This window comes from Asterias amurensis, chromosome 16 (assembly GCF_032118995.1).
Source record: "Asterias amurensis chromosome 16, ASM3211899v1".
Taxonomy (NCBI): Eukaryota; Metazoa; Echinodermata; class Asteroidea; order Forcipulatida; family Asteriidae; genus Asterias; species Asterias amurensis.
The window spans coordinates 2,682,643-2,703,071 of NC_092663.1; the positions used below are offsets into that span (position 1 = coordinate 2,682,643).

General features: G+C 38.4%; 1 protein-coding gene across 3 annotated transcripts in view; it reads left to right on the plus strand.

The window, feature by feature from the left end:
• LOC139948874 (major facilitator superfamily domain-containing protein 6-like) overlaps positions 1-20,429 on the plus strand; it is a 53,095-nt gene that overhangs the window by 18,770 nt on the left and 13,896 nt on the right. Inside the window, exons 3-5 of one of the 3 annotated variants that reach the window (XM_071947229.1) lie at positions 6,298-6,351; positions 16,962-18,075; positions 18,607-18,763. In XM_071947229.1, coding sequence (XP_071803330.1) covers positions 16,991-18,075; positions 18,607-18,763 — 1,242 coding nt within the window. In that variant the 5' untranslated portion in view covers positions 6,298-6,351; positions 16,962-16,990. Of the gene's footprint in view, positions 1-6,297; positions 6,352-12,402; positions 12,539-16,961; positions 18,076-18,606; positions 18,764-20,429 lie in introns of those variants that run through there. The other 2 variants (XM_071947231.1, XM_071947230.1) reach the window with 2 other exon arrangements.

The following is a 20,429-nucleotide window of genomic DNA, read 5'->3' on the forward strand; positions in this document are numbered from 1 at the left end:
CCTTTCTCCATTATTATTTACAAACGCATGTATGAGCCAAATAAGCTATCAGGTCAAATACAAATGTATTTTATACGCACACCTTATAATAAAGTACTTGTAAGTGAAGTGCGTCACAACACCTTGTAAACCACATGGTTTATGTAAAATGAGTATAGCTCTCAAGCGTAGCCTACAACCCCAAAAAGCTTTGCCTCCTTTTAAGTGTTTACTAACACTGTAAGCTAGAATGCTAAATGCAAAGGTATGTCTCCTATGTGTTTTGACTACTAAAGTATTATACTTGTAAGTAAAGTGCGCCACAGCACTCTGTTAACCATTACATGGTGCAATGTAAAATGAGTATAGCTCTCAACCGTAGTCCACAACCTAAACAAAAAAGGCTTGGCGCCATATAGCTTGAACATGTGACGTCACACTTTGAGGCTCGTGGTTTTGTTCAAAGATCTGCATTGAGCCAGTTCTATCATATTTGACCTCGCATAATTTCACATGGCCTTTGGTCATGGAGATTCTCAGCTAAATCTGATGTCCATGTGAATACATTCAAAACCGGTACAAGTCTTAATCCATGTGGATACAAACAGAGGGCCAGTCTAAGCGGTAACCTGCCGGTACTACATGAAAATGTAGTTGTTCTTTTAGAGTGACGAAGAAAATGTGTTTGAATTATGTTATGCTCGTCGACAATGTTGCTTTATAACAATATCATTTCATCACCAATGTGAACTGAGTCAGTCACTCATGCATCCATCAACAAGTGCCAACAATCTCTCTACGTTATTTCATTCTGAATAAAATAATATTTATTCTGTGTAGGTAAAAATGTTGGTGATATACTCATTTTTACATCTCGAGTCCACCCATACTAGGATTGTGTATAGAGATAGAAAGCATGCCTTCAACTCCCCAGGCACTTACTTCCTAAATCCCCCAGTAATGGCATGATAAATTTGCACGACTGATTGATATTAATTTGGCCTTGATTCCAAGCATTCATCCACTGCGGTCGAACCCTAATGGGTGACAGCCGCCGTAACTGATGATACAGAACCCCCTCGGGAATAGAGGATGACGTTTTCTTTTTTTAATATATTTTTCTTCATGGATGCGTTTTGAACTTGGCCTTCTAGAACAAAAAGCAAATGGATGTCCGCCGGTTTTGTTTGATTAATTCTTAATCACGAACAAGCAGAGCATTTTATGCATGCACCTCATTCTACTTTTAATTTTGAAAGTACAGAGATGCTTAAAGGCAGATGACACTATTGGTAATTCCTCAAAATATTTTTAGCATAAAACGTTATTTGTTAAGGAGTAATGGGGAGAGGTTGATGGTATAAAACATTGTAAGAAACGGCTCCCTCTGAAGTAGCGTAGTTTTAGAGAAAGAAGTAATTTTGCGCTAAAATGTTTGATTGTGATTTCGAGACCAAATAGCTAGATTTTGAGGTCCCGAAGTCAAGCATCTGAAAGAACACAATTTTGTGCGACAAGGGTATTTTTTTCTTCCATTATTCTCTTGCAACTTCGACGACCAATTGAGTTCAAATTTTCACAGGTTGTTATTTTGTGGAAATGTTGAGATACACCAAGTGAGAAGACTGATCTTTGACAACAACCAAAGATGTCCAGGGGTGGATTTCACAAAGGTAGTCCTAACTTAGGACTAGTCCTAGGCAAAGCTAAGAGATAGGACTGGTCCTAAGTTAGGACCAGTAACTCATCCTAACTTAGGACTGGTCCTATCTCTTAGCATTGCCTAGGACTAGTTCTAAGTAAGGACTACCTTTGTGAAATCCACCCCAGTGACTTTAACAAGGAATCCTCATGTTGGTTTCACATTCAGTTTTTATGCTTATGTTTGTCCAATTTTGTTTGCATTATCTGAGAGCACAACAATCCGCTATACAGGAAAACTTCTAAGTACCAAACAAAATGTCTGCTGAATAATTTTGTTATTAATTTAAATATTAAAGATATGTGTGCGTCATTTATCAGTTTTTAATTCAAGGACGAATTAATGGCATCGGAGAGTCTGATGTACGTAGATATATACACATATCATCAAGAGCCAATGAATAAACAACCCAGACCGGAGCTAAAGGCCACAGGACACTATTGGTAATTGTCAAAGATAAGTCTTCTCACTTGGTGGATCTTAACATGTGCATCAAATAACAAACCTGTGAAAATTTGAACTCATTTGCTCGTCGAAGTTGCGAGATAATATTGAAAGAAATAAACACCCTTGTCACACGAAGTTTTGTGCTTTCAGATGCTTGAGTCTGGTGCTCTTAACCACTTTGACATGACACGCCACAATAAACAGTTAACATTGAACTTCGCACATCAGGCACCAGAACACTGTAAGTCTAACAGATGGTTCACTTTTCATTTGACTTTTCATCCTATATATGGACAATTCCAAGCAAACCTGGAGTGCGTTTTGGCGACCCAACAAAAACTGTTTCGGTTGTTGGTCGTTGGTTCTGCTGTTCAGACTGAACGATAACCGAGTTGTGAGCTCGGTTACCGTTTTGGTTATGACGTCAGAAACAGTTTTTGGTTGGGGTCGCCAATACGCACTCATGGACAGGACACCAAAAAATCAAGTTTTGTCTCAACTTTCTTTCCACTTAAAAGTTATAGCTAACATATGAAACCAATTTATTTTTAGTTGTTGACAAGGAATGAACCCAATTTTGCCAAATAAGGACTCAACTTGGGCTTCATGTTGGCATGGCTACATTGTCTGGAAAACTGTAATGCGACTGACCGTAATGCGACTGACCATAGTTTTGCCATGTATACCTAAAAGTTCAAGTTGCTGACCATTTATAAATATCCTGTTGGTTACTCATGTATAAGAGTTGTGTATTACATATAGTAACACTTTCGCAAGCTTTTTAATATAGGAAATTTTTGAATGGTGACAAGTCTTTTTTTTACCATGTCCTTTTTGTGTATTGCGACTGACCGCTTTTTACAACGTTGTAACATCCAAAGTACAAAGCCCACAACATTTCTAATATCATCAATTCAAAGCCTTGGGTGTCAAGTACAAATCAGTCTATAAACTTAGTGGAAAGAATATCTCACATAGAACTTCTAGCACCAAGATCGAGAAATGACACTGAAAAGTGTAATGCGACTGACCGTGGAATTGCCCCTATGTTTAAAGTCACCTGGAAGTGGTATTTTTTCAAAATAAAGCTTTTGTCACTAATATATGTGTTTTGATGAGTGGAATGTGAATAAACAGTTAACTAAGGTTTAAAAAAATCAGTTCTTATGTTGTTTACAAATTTAAGAGTAGACCCCGACCCGAGAGAACGCTGTTCGTGACGTCAATCGAGGCAGACTTTTTTTTCCGGCAATGCCGACCAGGTGTATTGCTGCTGAATGCAGAAAAACACTTTTTGAAATGTACCAAGTCACGACTTGAACGTACAGGTACTTTGCACGTGTGTTTACTAAACGCATTGCAGGCAAAGTCTGCCTCGATTGACGTCACAAAAGGGGTAGGCGGATTCAGCCCCCAAACAACTTTATATATTTTGTTAACATATAAATCGTGACAAACAATTACTAAAAAAATTGTTTTATTGTTCGTAAGCATATACTCTTATGTTTGAAAGAAAAAAAATCTATTTCCAGGTGACTTTAATTGTTCTGGGTCACCCAGATGTTCTATAATTATATGAAAAATTCATGCATTTTATACGAAATATCAGATCAATTTACTTTGCTTTTTATAAATGCAGCATGAAACTAAATGGATATAATACAGACACACGAACCAGTTAATGATTATTGACTTTGTATTACAAAGCCAGTACAGCTTTGCCCACCATTACAACAGATGTAGCAAGACCTAGGGGCAGTGCTTTTGTTTGTAAAAACTTCATTTTGTCTAAATTACTAATAAATACTGTTGTCTAGTTTTTGAATGCATACTTTTATTAATATTGCTAGATCAGCTGTTTGTTGATTGGTGTTGTTGGATTTTGATAAGGGGTTATTATTTGAAGGCAGTGGACACTATTGGTAATTACTCAAAATAATTATAAGTACCTAAATACCTTACTTGGTAACGAGCAACGGAGAGCTGTTGATAATAATTGTGGCTTTTTATATAGCGCACGTGTCCGTCACCCAGTGACGCTCATGGCGCTGAAACATAGTATTTCCTGCAAGATGTGGGACTACGTTTGAATTATGAGACCTAATTCTGAGAGCACCATGTGATGCTTTACAAGGTGCTGTGGTGCAATTTGCTGCCGATCGGACCAAAAACACCGGGGCGAACCCCTTCTCTTTTCGACAAGTGCACTGGGTTCTTTTACATGCGTAACATAACACATGGGACCAACGGCTTTACGTCCCATCCGAAGGACGAAACAATGGTTAAGTGTCTTGCTTAAGGACACAAATGTCACGGCTGGGGATTCGAACCCACACTCTGTTGATAGTATAAAACGTAGTATAAAACATTGTAAAGAAACAGATCCTTCTTAAGTATTGTAGTTTTCGAGAAAGAAGTAGTTTTCCACGACTTTGACTTCGAGACTTCAGAATTAGATTTTGAGCTCTCGAAATCAAGCATCTGAAAGCACACAATTTCGTGTGACCAGGGTGTTTTTTCTTTCATTCTCGCAACTCCAACGACCAATTCAATTGAGCTCAAATTTTCACAGGTTTGTTATTTCATGCATATGTTGGAGACAACAAATGATAGGACTGGTCGTTGACAATAACCAAAAGTGTCCAGTCACATTAAAATCCGTTTCCGGCAATGTGCAGATGAGAAAAACCTGATTAATTTTTTAAACAGTCTAAATCAATACTCCACTTTGTTCTGTTTTTTTTAATGCAGATGAACTTTGTCTACTTAGGCTAGAATCAGCTTATGTAACCGCAGGCTCAAACATTAAATTTGCACAATTGGATCTTGCAGCCGATACAACTGCAAGCTTCACAAACTGTTGGTATCCAGCAGTTTAAGTTCATCCAAATATAATAGATGTTAAATTTGCATCGGGGATAAAGAATATAGAAAAGCAAAAAAAAATCGTTGCGGTACCCGCTGCCAAAACATAGGATTCGAACTGCCTTTTGCTACCGGGCAATCTCGGTAGTCTAGTTGGTAAGACACTGCTCTAGAATTGCAAGGGTCGTGGGTTTGAAACCCACCTGAGTAACATGCCTGTGATATTTCTTGACGGGACTCGGGAAAGTACTGAGTATACAGTGCTAACACACATCGGTGTATATGGGTAAAAAAAAAACACAAAAAAAAACACATCAAAATGGAAATGGTTTCTGTCGGCCAATAAAACAAAATAGACGAAGGACGTACACAAAACTGTTAACTAAAAACTAAATACAACGGCCTTGCGGATCTGCTAATAAAGTACCGGCCAAAACTTAATGATCACACTCTGGGGAACCTATTAGAAGCAAGGCTTCAACTAAATGAGCTCCTTTGGGACAGAATTTTGTTCCAACATTCTTCTAAAAGCAGTCTTTACATTTTAAGCTAAAGATACTTTTGTTTTTTTGACCCGGTCAAGTGTTTTAATCGTTAAGTGAAAGACAGATATGGTATGAAACAAAAATCGTGAAGATCACAGATTTACATAAAACTTACACGGTCTAAAGATGATGATAGTAGAAAATATCACTTGAAATATTTCTGTCTGAAATTTCATATTTAATGACAAACAAATAATCGAATTTCGCGTTTGGAGTTTATCGCTGAGTGAGAGTTTTATTCATTTTTGTTTTGGCATCGATGAGTGCAAAATTTGTAATCGTTTTTTCACCATTCTCTCGCGACCCAGATGGCCGGTCGATCTCAAACTTCTACAGGTTGGTCAGTTTATATGTATCTGTTGGATAACATAAAGTGCTTACACTGCCAACAACGTTTTTTGCTAGCAAAACCAATTCTGTAATGTTCCTTTAAATGTGTAAAATAAAACTAACCTTCTTCAGCCTCCGATAAGGACTCTGATATGGTCAAAACGTCACTCCTAATTTTCCACGAATTTGATTTCGAGACCTCAGTTTTAGCATTTGAGGTCTCGAAATCAAGCATGTGAAAGCAGACAACTTCGTGTGACAAGGGTGGTTTTATCTTTCATTAATATCTCGTAACTTCGACGACAGATTGAGCTCAAACTTTCACAGGTTTGTTATTTATGCATATGTTGAGATACACCAAGTGAGAAGACTGGTTTGTATTTGTGTCCAGACTTAATAAAACATTTTTTTTTATCTTCGATCTTTTAGGATCAACTTGCTTTGAAAAAAACAGAACTCCATCAAGAAGTTTATACAAAAAGGGTAAGTGAAATTTTGACACTGGTAATTTTTCAAGAAAGTTTCTTAAATGTCTCGGACTCCACATTTTGACTAAACTTATATCGGTTGCACAATGTTTAAAGACAGTGGACACTATTGGTAATTGTCAAAGACCAGTCTCTAACTTGGTGTATCTAAACATATGCATAAAATAACAAACCTGTGAAAATTTGAGCTCAATTGGTTGTCGAAGTTGTGAGATATGAATGAAATAAAAAACACCCTTGCACACGAAGTTGTGTGCTTTCAGATGCTTGATTTCGAGACCTCAAATTCTAAACTTGATGTCTCGAAATCAAATTCCTGGAAAATTACTTCTTTCTCAAAAACTACGTCACTTCAGAGGGAGCCGTTTCTCACAATGTTTTATACTATCAACCTCTCCCCATTGCTCGTTACCAAAAGAGGTTTTATGCTAATAATTATTTTGAGTAATTACCAATAGTGTCCACTGCCTTTAAGCAATATGGTTTGTATTATTTTTATATATATTTTTTTCTTTTCTTTTATCGTCATCGGTGTACATGGGTAAAAACCAAAAATTAATATTCTTTATCCCCGATGCAAATTTAACATGTTTTCTTTGTACATTATCACACTAGAAACATAACAGTTACACAGTGTATACGATTAAAAAACCACATACCTTTTCAGGTGAGGTTTGGGGTAGCACCATTTTTGAAAAAAATGGTGGTTCAAACTCAACGTTTCGATCAGTATGCTCTGATCGTCTTCAGGAGGATGATGGACTCTGTTGCTGGATGCTGCTTAAAGCCATTATACACTTTCGGCACAGAAAAAAAACTAGAAGTTCACAGATTTACAAATAACTTACAGGGTTTACAGAAGGTAATGGTGAAAGACTTCTCTTGAATTATTATTCCATGAAATGCTTTACTTTCAGTTGTCAACCACCAGTTATTCTCAACCCCACAACTACTAAAAAGAGATTCACACGTTACCGCAAACCTCAGCGAATAGGAATAAACACACATTTTTGCCTTCCAGACAATAAATTTTGATTTTTGCATGACCAGAAGAAAATAATATATAGCTATATACACCGTTGTGCGTTGGCACTGTACACTCAGTACTTTCCCGAGTCATGTGAACAAAATCACATGCATATTACTCGGGTGGGATTCGAACCCACGACCTTTGCAACTCTAGAGCAGTGTGTAATGTCTGTGATTATTTTTCACAGGACTCCGGAAAGTACTGAGCAAACAGTGCTCACACACATCGGTGTATTATGGGTAAAAACCAGAATGAATATTCTTTTATCCCTGTGCAAATTTGACATCTGTGAGAAGAAATTCACTCAAAATCAATTGATCGTTTTCAAGGTTGGAGAGGCTGTAATGCATTGTGCAATGTTTGAGGCGGGCTTCGCGTTCTATTAGTCTCGAAAATGCTGCATTTTGTTTAATTTCCCTGTGGCTTAACTTGTCCAAATTGAGGTTGTATAGGGTTACTAAAAAAGGGGATATCAAAATTGTGCATGGGGAGTAAACAGAGATTAATGTATTGCCCAAAAGATTGGGCATCGTTTCTTATACTCTTAAAGGCACTGGACACTATTGGTAATTGCTATAAAAAAAAATTATCATAGAAACTTACTTTTTGGTAACGAGTAATGGGGATCTGGTGATCGTATAAAACATTGTGAGAAACGGCCCCCTCTGAAGTAGCGTAGTTTTTTAGAGGTAAACTTCTCACTCAAATGTTAAAAAGAGTTCAGGCCTGAAGCCTTTTGATATGCATCAAAAAAGCACACAGATTTTGTGGAACAAGAGTGTTTTTTATTTTATTCTTCTCTTGCAACCACGATGACCAATTGAGCCCAAATTGTAACAGGTCTGTTATTTTATTCAGATGTTGGGATACATCAGATGGGAATAATGGTTTTAGGCAATATTACCAAACGTGTGCAGTACCTTTAAGTGTATAAACTTATCTGCATGTTAAGATGCCCTTGTAGCAGGTTTTGATGTAAGCTTAAATTATTCGCATGAATACTTCTCATTATAGAAGAGACACAATTATCTAAATGGAAATACTGGAGCAAATGGAATTACTAAATTATACAATCCTACATTTTGTCTGAATAATATCGTTTTGGATCAAACCTATTTGACTTGCATTTAAAGCCATTGGACCCTTTCGGTACAGACAAAACAAACAAAGTTCACAGATTTACAAATAATTTACAGGGTTTACAGAAGGTAATGGTGAAAGACTTCTCTTGAAATATTAGTCCATGAAATGCTTTACTTTTTGAGAAAACGGTAAAACAATATAAATTCTCGTTAGCGAGAATTACGGATTTTTTTTAAAAACACATGTCATGACACGGCGAAACGCGCGGAAACAAGAGTGGGTTTCCCGTTATTTTCTCCCGACTCCGATGACCGGTTGAGCCTAAATTTTCACAGGTTTGTTGTTTTATATGAAAGTTGTGATACACGAAGTGTGGGACTTGGACAATACTGTTTACCGAAAGTGTATAATGGCTTTAACGAATAGCAGTGATGCTAAAACAGTAAGGGTGCGTAAGGGGTGCGTGAGGGGTGCGTAAGGGGTGCGTGAGGGGTGCGTAAGGGGTGCGTGAGGGGTGCGTGTGGTCTGCTTAAGGGGTGTGTAAGGGCTGCGTTTGGGCTGCGTTTGGGCTGTGTAAGGTCTATGCATTTGGAGCCTTCCATGTGGATTGGGTTTTTCAGTCCCTACCTGACTGCGTGGGTTTTTCCTTTATGGGTTTTCCTCCCACGTCCGAAACTGAAATGTCTTCACAGACCTAGTCTTCTTTTTAATACAAGAAGTTGGTCTTAACTCAGGCCGTGTCCGAAACGACGACTTCGGCTACAGCTACGGCTAGATCAGCGCGTCTACCAGTGTTGAAGAATAGGCAAACGCGCGCGATCTAGCCGTAGCTGTAGCCGAAGTCGTCGTTTCGGACACGGCCTCAGATTCAGTTATTGTTAGGAAAATTACATGACTCCCGAGAACGACGTCTTGGTGTCAAGTTTGGAGTTCGACTTGGTACCAGACCAATGCCGTAATGAACATAGACCAGTGGTTTCAATTTGAACCCAGCTTGAATCAAAATTAACTTTAAAGAAAAAAAAACTATTATAAATTCCCCTTTTATTCATTTATGAATTCGACATCTGTGTGGGTACAGCTTCTTGAGGAAGAGTGGGTATATTGTTTGCTCAACCGTTTCTTAAAACAAATATCTGGACATGGTGCAAACATTTAGGACAGTGCTGTTCCGTTTGAATGTTTACTATGGCTGGGTTAATATTGGTCGAACACAAATGTTCAAATCATCATGAACTCGGACAAAGCTTGAGACGGTTGCAAAGCTTCAGACGTTTGGTTCTTAATAAACCTCAAATGGTTGCATGAGGAAACCTACTCGAATGATGGCACTATACATTCACTTTCTTTCGCAAGTTCGATGACCGATTGAGCTCATTTTTCACTGGTTTATTATTTTATGCATATGTTGAGATACACCAACTGTAGAGGCTAGTCTTTGACAATTTCCAATAGTGTCCACTGCCTTTAAAAACAAGAATTGATTCATATGAAAACCTCTTTTTGTAGGTCATCTCGGTAGTTTTGTTCTCGGGGGGAAAGACCTTGTTGGCAAGAACTCTACTAACACATGGTTTACTATTTATGAATTGTTTCTTCGTATTTCTCCACAACATGCAAAGCTTCAAACAATACTCAGATTTAACACATTCAAACACATAGCCTCACAAAACAAACACACAATCATATAACACTGTTAATTTGGTTTTTTTCCTTCACTGATGTGTGTTACATATAAATTGAAACTTAAAACTGTTTTCTTAAAACAGGTCATCAAACGTATAAATTACTCCACACTGCGCCTTTTTGACCCCAATTCCCACCTTAAGAACATCATTCTCACCCCGTGGTTGAAGTCTAAAAATGAAAGGAACAAACCTTCATAAAACGAGCGAACACGAGACGCGAAATAACAGTAGGGATTTCTGAAACATCTGCGTTTAGAAACACCGTTGCTGCTCCTTGAACAAGACCACAAACATCGATCACAACTGTCTGGGTTTGGTGTTTTGTTATTTGACTCCTCAAATTGATTATAGACATAAATTTAAAGGGACACGCGGTAAGAATAATCTCCCCATTGAATTGCACTCGCGTAGACCCGCGGGTTAAAGGGACACGTTGCCTAAGATCGGGCGAGTTGGTCCATAAAACGCGTTTGAAAACGTTTGTTATGAACTCATTTGGTTGGAAAGATGTTTTAAAAGTAGAACTAAGTACGCCTGACTTCACCATTCTTACCCAAAACGAGGCCATAGGCGCAGCACTGGCGGACGTGCACCTATATGGCCTCGTTTTGGGTACGAATCGTGACGTCATGCATGAATATTAAGGGAGGCGTATGATCCACACAAATATGTCTCGCAATTGAATGGTTTTCCTTTTACTTTGAGAACTAGCACGGTCGGCCATTTTGACTCCATAAAATGGCGTGCGGTGTTAGTTCACGACGTATATAAGGAAATCGTTATGTGTGGATCGTTATATTAAACTTAAAACAAACTTCTAACCATGCATTTTAAAACGGTTTCAAACTCTTTTCATGGACCAACTTGCCCGATCCAAGGCAACGTGTCCCTTTAACCCGTGGGTCTACACAAGTGTAATTCAGTAGCGATTTATTCTTACTATTGCAACAGTTCTAAATGCGCCAGAGAGATCGAAATGTTTCGTCTAGTCAATTTTTTGCCCCGAGAGGCAGAATTTGGCAATATTTAGTAGTTCATATTCGGCAAATTGATTTGGCCACCGTGCAAGATTTGATGTACTTTTTTGTTTATTGTAAATTGAAAGTGGGGAAACCATTCAGATCTAGTATCATGTGTCATTGTTGATTTGAAGAGCTTCGTTTTTGCGCGGAGCAAAGTGTGTTTTTTGTGATTGTGTGCGTTTTTTTTTTTTAGTTTGAAAAATAAGAAGGGGTCCTACAATACATTCGAAGAGTGGCCGGTTAAGATACGAAGTGCCAGACTATAAACCCTTATTGGAGCAGGTGAAACGTATCTCATGTAGAAGGAGCAACGTTATTTCTAACACGTGTAATCGTTTGTTTCATGAAACAATATTAGTAAATGCCTACCAGCAAATCGGTTTAGTGTTATCCGACCCTGTTAGTTTTAGTGTTAACACAGGTCCTCATGCAACTAATAGGTGTACAATCAGTTTGCGAAGGGTTCAAACTGAAGAATTTGTGGCCTGTTTGATTTTGAAATACTAAGCGGCGATGTTGAAAAAAAAACAATAATAATAATAAATAAAAAGGCCCTCATCCTTTTCTGTTTTGAAAAATCCGGACGATTAGCTACTTTTTTTTGGCCTTATGTTGGGGCATTTAAACTTATCTCGTTCAACATAAATGTTAGTAATTACCAATAGTGTCCAGTGGCTTTAAGCTCTATGGTCAATGGATATGTTGTAATAATGACGCACGATGGTGCAATTATCTTAACGAATGACTAAACATTCATCTTAATTAGAAAAGTGACTAAACAGAATCATCACTTATAGCCGCTTCCACTTCCGAACCGAGGAAGAAAAAAAACCACCAAATCACAGAGTCATCTCACCCTGTGGAAAGCAACTCCTTGCCTCATCCCACGTCAGAGAAATTCCCCGCCCCAACCACCCACCGTCCTTTCAAATAACATCCCTGATCAATGTCAATACCTTTGCGGTAATTAAAAAAAAGGAAGCGGGAGTTAATCTAGAAGTAGAAGGATGGATCAGCGCATAGAAGTTAATGAGGTTCCTTTGCGCACTAAAAATCAAAACTAACAGTGATTTGAGGCAGTGGGCGGCGATGGGAACAAAATTAAATTGACTGCGCAGTTCCTTATCACCGACAAACAGCACCGATACGCGAAGCTAAATTTGTCAATTTGCCGAAAGCTCGAACAAACAGTGTTGTAGTCCTTCGTCAGAACAGCGTGGAGGAGCGACGTGTGTGTGTTTTTTCCCGTCAATGAGCGGCACTGCAACCCGGATTGTTATTTTGTTTGTGCTCGGCGATCGAGTGTCAGTGGATCTTTGTTGAGATCTCGCGTGAATAAGTGAGTTTCATCGGCAAAAGGTAAGGGTTAGTTGGTCTGGTTTTAACCAAACCAATCTTTGGAAGATAGTTTTTATACCTCGAGATTGTTGCCTGGTGATTGTTTTGATGTTGAAATAAGTTGTTAAAGGAATGTTAACAAAAATCCTGAAAATCACGATATACATAAAACTTACACGGTCTAATGATGGTGATAGTAGAAAACATCCCTTGAAATATTTCTGTCTGAAATGTCATTATTTGCTCAGAAATAAATAATCTAACTTCGCTATTTGGAGTTTATCGCTCAGTGAGCGTTTTATTCATTTTTGTTTTGGCATCGATGCAATGCCAAATTTTCAATCGGTTTTCACTATTCTCTCGCGACCCAGATGGCCGATCGATCTCAAACTTCCGCAGGTGTGTCAGTTTAGGATAAAGTGCCTACATTGCCAACAACTGTTTTGTTAGCAAAAATCAGTTCTGCAATGTTCCTTTATAATAAATGGAAATTTGCATTTTGGATCAGGAGTTTTAAAGGCAGTGTGCACTATTGGTTATTACTTAAAATAATTGTAAGCATAAAACCTTTCTTGATGACGAGTATTGGGGAGAGGTTGATGGTATAAAACATTGTGAGAAACGGCTCCCTCTGAAATGCCATAGTTTTCGAAAAAGAAGTAATTTTCCACGAATTTGATTTCGAGACCTCAGATTTAGAACTTGAGGTCTCGTATTCAACCATCTAAACGCACACAACTTCGCGTGACAAGGGTGGTTTTTTTTCTTTCATTATTATCTCGCAAATTTGATGACCGATTGAGCTCAAATGTTCGCAGGTTAGTTATTTTATGCATATGTTGAGATACACCATTGCAACTGTCGAGTTTAGTCTTTGACAATTATACCAATAGTGTCCACTGCCTTTAATTGTGGTTTTAACTTATATACATCGATGTGTATTAGCACTGTTAACTGAGTATTTTCCCGAGCTGTGTGAAAGCAACCACAGGCATACCACTCGGATGGGATTCGAACCCACGACACGTGCACCTATAGCAGTGTCTTACCAACTAGACCACCGGGATAGCCCGGGGTAGCTAGAGGCAGTTCGAATCCTCTTTTTGGTTTAGCAGCGGGTTTCCGCAACGATTTAATAGAGTCTAAATATTTCGTTTGGTTGGTTCATGGAGGAAACATTTTCCACCACGGTTTGTTGAGGCCAGTTTGGTTACGAAATAATTCACTACTGGTTCTATAACGAAACTGTTAAAAAAGTCGTCATTACTATTTCAAACCAGCGGGAGCCGTTTCTCATAATGTTGAAAACTACCAGCCCTCTCCCAATTACTCGTCACCAAGAAAGATTTTGTGTTAATAATTATTTTGAGTAACTACCAATAGTGTCCACTGCCCTTAAAACTTTGGTTCAGAGGCAACTAGCAAAAAAAAAAAAAAAAAAAAAAAAAAAGCTGGGACATCATGTTTTGCAGGTACCGAGACGTCTAAGCTTAATTTCGATCGCCTTATACATCAATTCAGGCATTAACAAATCTATATATCGAAGTTATTGTGAATATTGTGCGTATAGTTTCATGGTTCGCAGAACATAAATGGGTGGTTTTGGGAACAACATACCTTTAATACTTTTAATTTAATATTAAAGACACTGGACACTATTGGTAATTGTCAAAGACCAGTCTTCTCACTTGGTGTATCTCAACATATGCAGACAAAAACAAACCTGTGAAAATTTGAGCTCAATTCATCGTCGGAGTTACGAGATAACTATGAAAGAAGAAAAAACACCCTTGCCACACGAAGTTATGTGCTTTCAGATGCTTGATTTCGAGACCTCAAATTATAAATCTGAGGTCTGGAAATTAAATTCGTTGAAAAATACTTCTTCCTCAAAAACTACATTACTTCAGAGGGAGCCGTTGCTCACAATGTTTTATTCTATCAACCTCTCCCTATTACTCGTTACCAAGTAGGATTTCATGCAGATAATTATTTTGAGTAATTACCAATAGTGTCCACTGCCTTTAAAACTGTTATGGTTATTGGTAGGTATTTCTGGAGACTTGTACCTTCAACCATGCGCTGATGGTTCCCTTTTGGGTATCGCCCTTGAGTAATTCGGTTCCATTGTGTCCTGTCTGCTACCATCCATATAGATTTTCTTGTGAATTGTGTATATTAGATTAATAGGGTCTGCTGTGAATATTGTGACAACAATCATTTAACCCTTTTGAACACGGAATGCATGATTTATTATCTCAGTTCTTCTCACGTAGCTAGTAGGATCAAATTGAATTGTGAGGTCGCACGGCATGGGATGTGAACTATGAAGTTCTGGTTCGATTACTGTTTGTAAATTTCTATTACTTGTCATGGACGGGTCGGCCTTTTCAGCCAAGGGATCGAAACTCAGACAATAAAATGTGACCCGCTCTGTGAAAATGAGTCAGATATAGTCAATTTCAGGAATTGAGTTATATGCATGGCTGGAAAGAATACATCAGCAGCAGTAATTTGGTATGTGTCTAAGCTTTTGGGTGTATCGCTTTGCTGAGTTACTCCCCTTTGAAATTAGCCACTACACCATTTTTTGTGAAAAACGAATTACAAGTAAAATGATATTTTAAACTACCATTGTGTGCAAAAGGATAAAGATTAGACATAACTATGATCACAAAATTGTTGTATTCATAGCTTTATTGGCTAAAAGTAAGTGTTCTAAAGGTTAACCATGCAACTAAAGATCTTAAAAAGAAAGAAAACAATATTTTTTTTTATTTTTTTTTTTTTAATTAATATACATTTTCCACATTGTTCATAACTTAATATTGCATTGGGCGACATGTGACTCATTTTCACAGAGTGGGTTTCTTCTTGAACGTAGCCACATGTAACTGGGTGTTTTATTTAAACCCAACTCAAATTAGAAAATACACTTGTGAACAGTAAACCAGGATAACACCGTCGACTTGGAAACAGGAAACAGACCACAAGTCAATGTTAAATGTGTCTTATATGCGTTCGTTTAGCTTCCCCGGGTCGACCCCGGTGTGTGGCAAGTTTTTTTTTCAGGACGAACGTGTGCAGATAATTACTCACGTTCGTCCTGGAAAAAAAACCGCCACAAACCGGGGTCGACCCAGGGAAGCTAATCGAATGCACCCATACTGAACATATTACGTAACTTAGTCAGGCGCACTTTAATCACCTTGACCTGTGAGCCGTTAACAGACGAAAAAGGCAGTGGACACTATTGGTAATTACTCAAACTAACTTTCTGCAAAAAACATCACTTGGTAATTAGTAATGGGGAGAGGTTGATAGTAAGAAACATTGTGAGAAACTGCTCCCTCTGAAGTAATGTAGTTTTCGACAAAGAAGTAATTTTTCACGAACTTGATTTCGAGACCTCAGATTTAGAATTTGAGGTCTCGAAGAAAGCACACAACTTCGTGTGACAAGGGTTTTTTTTTTCCTTTCATTGTTATCTCTCAACTTCGACGACCGATTGAGTTCAAATTTTCACAGGTTTACTATTTAATGCATATGTTGAGAAACACCAACTGTAAAAACTAGTATTTGACAATTATAAATAGTGTCCACTGTCTTTAAAAAAACACAAGGTTTGGCTGAAGGGGGCGGGGTACACTTTACTTTACTTTATTTTTGTTATTCATTCATAATTATTTAATAATGTGGTATAAGGTAAACAATAGTGATAAAAATTGCACAGATAAAAGACATAAAATTGAACATTATCAAAGAATACGACAATAAAAAATATATATATATATATTAGGATAAACCACTAAAATACACTAAAAAAACACATGGTGTTCGGGGAACCCTCTTATACATGGAAACCTCACTATGGAATAACCCAGCTAAAAAAAAAACGATAACCATATAGAACAGTTTTTACTTTACTACTATTAAGATAAGAGTACAAACAATGATACAAATCCATATAAGTATTTGATTATGTTTTTGTATTGTACTGCCTATCTTGTCGCAATTGTGTTTACTCTGTGTAATTTACTGGTACATGCTGATTCCACAATGATTGGGTTTATTGTTCCATCCCCATATTAACATAATTATTCGTAAAAACCCCACCCCCTACCCAAGCCTGCAATTTATTTTGTCGCCATGTGTTTTTTTTTTTTTTCTTGAGCTCTCAACAATACCCCCACCCCGAAATCAGAAATTATGTCTCGATTGATCCTTTTCTTTGTATAGACTTTTTTGTTTCGGTTTCTTTTCCTCTCCAGTGCCTCAGATTAGTTTTCAAATGTATCCCTCCCACTCAACTAGTACAATGTTCTCGTAGACAGGATGTCCAAATCTTGAATCTGTAAAATGAGTACGGCACGAAGTCAGTCTACCCATTATAAGTGTCTACATGCAAACTGACCTAAATAAAATTCTTGTGGTTTATTTGCAGGAATAAGTCCATTGAGGCTACAGACGGCCATGGACCCGGAGATTGACCGAGCCAGACTCCTGGACCACTACTCCAAAGCACTTAACGACATAGAGAACAACATCCGAGAAACCAAGCACAACGAGGAGGCTCCCAAGGACAAGGTCTTCGAAAAGAGTGAGAGCGACGGTGGCGATGGCAACAGCGGACTGGACGCACAAGGTGACCAACCATGCACGATTGAACGGTCTACACTCAAATTCAAGGCGTTCTTTTTCCTCTTCAAGGGTAGCAAGTCCTGCATCGTACCATTCCTTCCTGTCTACTACCAGCAGTTTGGGCTTGTTGCGAGCCAGATTGGGCTACTTCAGAGCTGTTCTCCGTTCACGCAGATACCATTAATGATGACCATTACATGTCTGGCTGACCGCCTCAACCTACGCAAAACGCTAATTATAATAAGCCTCATAGGCTGGATCCTTGGTATAGGATGCGTTTCGCTTGTACCCGCTCCTCGCCAGCTTCCGTGCGCGTTAGCGCTGTCCAAACTACAGGAGTACAAACATGACCTCAACGGCAGTGAATGTCCAAACATCACAACGGGTTTCAACTCAACCACGGGGGTAGTCTTATTAAAACGTTTTGAAACCCCTGTACGGACTACCCGCGAGTCCCACGAGTCCTTATTACAAGAGGAACAACAGCAACCTCACGAGTACCTCTCAACCTTAAGCGCAACCTCGCCAGCCCCGTCTACTAAACAGCCAAACGTATCCAAAGACATCATCTACGCACCTTTGAAGCAAAGCCTTCCGGGTTCCCACAGAACGGTCGGGACCAAGACCCCTTCGGTACATAACGTCATATATTCCCCACAGCACTTCCAAAAGGAGCTCACTAAGAACATATCTTACAAAGATGCCGTCACCCTCACCGAATACAAATGGCTGTACAATCCAACGGACTTACACCATCTGTTTATCGTGTTTCTCCTCCTGAGCGTGTTTGGGTCCGTGTTCCAGGGTCCAGTTCATGCTCTCAGTAATGCTGCTGTGCTGGACAGCTTGTATGTCAAAGGGAACACGGTGGACTACGGTTACCAGAAGGCTTTTGGTCCAGTCGGTGCTGCCATTGGGTAAGAATTGTTGCTCAATTAATGCTCATTCAATAAGTTTTAGCTTTAGATGCCTTGCGAAATGTTTATTCAAAAAGTTCCAGCTTAAGAACCAACTGAATCTTTAAAGGAACTGGTTTGTCAAATTGACCTGTGGTTGCAACGCCCTCTATATCATGTTGTCAGCACATGCTTCCGATCTTTTTCCATATGAGGGCTTGTTTTGGGCTTGCTTAACGATTTTGTTTTTTTCTGGGTGTTATGCTAAACACCCTTGTCACACGAAGTTATGTGCGTTTAGATGGTTGATTTCGAGACCTCAAGTTCTAAATCTAAGGTCTCTAAATCAAATTCGTACAAAATTACTTCTTTCTCGAAAACTATGGCACTACAGAGGGAGCTGTTTCTCACAATGTTTTATACCATCAACCTCTCCCCATTACTCGTTACCGAGAAAGGTTTTATGCTAATAATTATTTTGAGTAATTACCAAAATTGTCCACTGCCTTTAATGACTATGATTTGAACCAATCATGTCTTCTCTCTCAACAGGACTTTGGCAATGGGTGCTTATCTGTCCACGACGGAACGACCTACAGTGATGTTTGGAGTGGAGGTTCCACACACGGATTACCGGATCGCATTCATCGTGTTTGTTATCACCATGATCACGTGTCTACCATTGGCGTTTACATTCGACGCACCACCGGTAAGTAAACATTTTGCGTCAATGGCAGTGTGCGAAAGTAAACACTTTGAAACGCTGGGTGGCAGCAGACTTTCAATCTATGACAACTAATGTCGACATAAACACAAAACAGTACCTTGGACTGTCAGGAATGCGTTGTGGTATCTTTCCTAGCCTTCCACCTTTGGGACTCCGGTTCAAGTTAAAGATGCTATCAGTCAGATTTTTTGCCACAAACATCAAAACATAGAGTTTTTTGAGTCAATGGTATTTCAAAGAGTATCACCCGCTCTCACGACAAAAAAGTTTAACTTTTACTTTTATTGGTCAGGAACCATGACACAAATTTAAAACGTTTCTTATCTTATAAAACACATAAGAATTGGTCACGTGATAAGTTGTCGGGATCCCGACAAAAACTAATTTTGATCACTTTATTTCACTGCTGCTAATAATTGGCGGACTCTTTCGAGCAATGGCTCAAATGAAAGCATGTAACTTTCTCGACCCCCATCAAAGTACCTATTGAATTTTAAATCAAAGTTTTGGGGTCAAATCGGCCAAAAACATGACATAGCATCTTTAATATTCTTAATTGCAGAACTGGTTAGAAACAAAAACATTAAGATTACAGATTAACCTAAAATTTACACGGTCTAATGATAATGATAGTTGAAAACATCCCTTGAACTTTTTCTGAAATTTTTGATGAGAAATAAATAAATATCTAACTTGGCGTTTGGAGTTTGTCGCTCAGCGAGCTTTTTATTCTATTTTATTTTGGCATCGATGCAATGCAACATTTGTAATAGGTTTTTCAATATTCTCTCGTGATCCAGATGGCCGATCGATCTCAAACTTCTACAGGTCTGTTAGTTCATGTATATGGTGGATTAAATAAGGTGCTTACACTGCCAGCAACTGTTTTGTTAGCAAAAAACAATTCTGTAATGTTCCTTTAATATCCTTTACCCAATTAGTATCCTAAAAATCAAGATTGGGCTCTCAGTCCCAGCATGACTGCATTGGTTTTCCTCCCACATCTACAAATGAAACTTCCCTCTTTGTCTTCTCTCCTCTGGGTTTCTTGGCCTTACGGGGCCCAATTTCATGGAGCTGCTTAAGCAAAAAGCACGAAAATAGCTTGCTTATTTTACACACGTTACTGGCAAAAATGTCATGCAATGTACATTGCTTGTGACTAATACTTAGCTTTTGTTTACTTAGCATAACAATTGAGTGGAGTCTTAGCTAGTAATCTGATTTTACAAAGCTAAGATTTTTTTGCTTAAAGGAACACGTTGCCTTGGATCGGACGAGTTGGTCTATAAAAAGCGTTTGAAACCGTTTGTTATGAAATGCATATGGTTAGAAAGATGTTTACAAAGTAGAATATAATTATCCACGCAAGTATCACTCAAAATTGCACGGTTTTCATTTTACGTCGCGAATAAACACGGTCGGCCATTTATGGGAGTCAAAAATTTGACTCCCATAAATGGCCGACCGTGTTACTGGACGAGGTAAAAAGAAAACCACGCAATTTCGAGGGACATTTGTGTAGATCATTGTATTCTACTTTTACAACATCTTTCTAACCATACCGATTTTACAAAAAACTGTTACATGACGCTTTTCAAGGACCAACTCGACCGATCCAAGGCAACGTGTTCCTTTAAGCAAAATG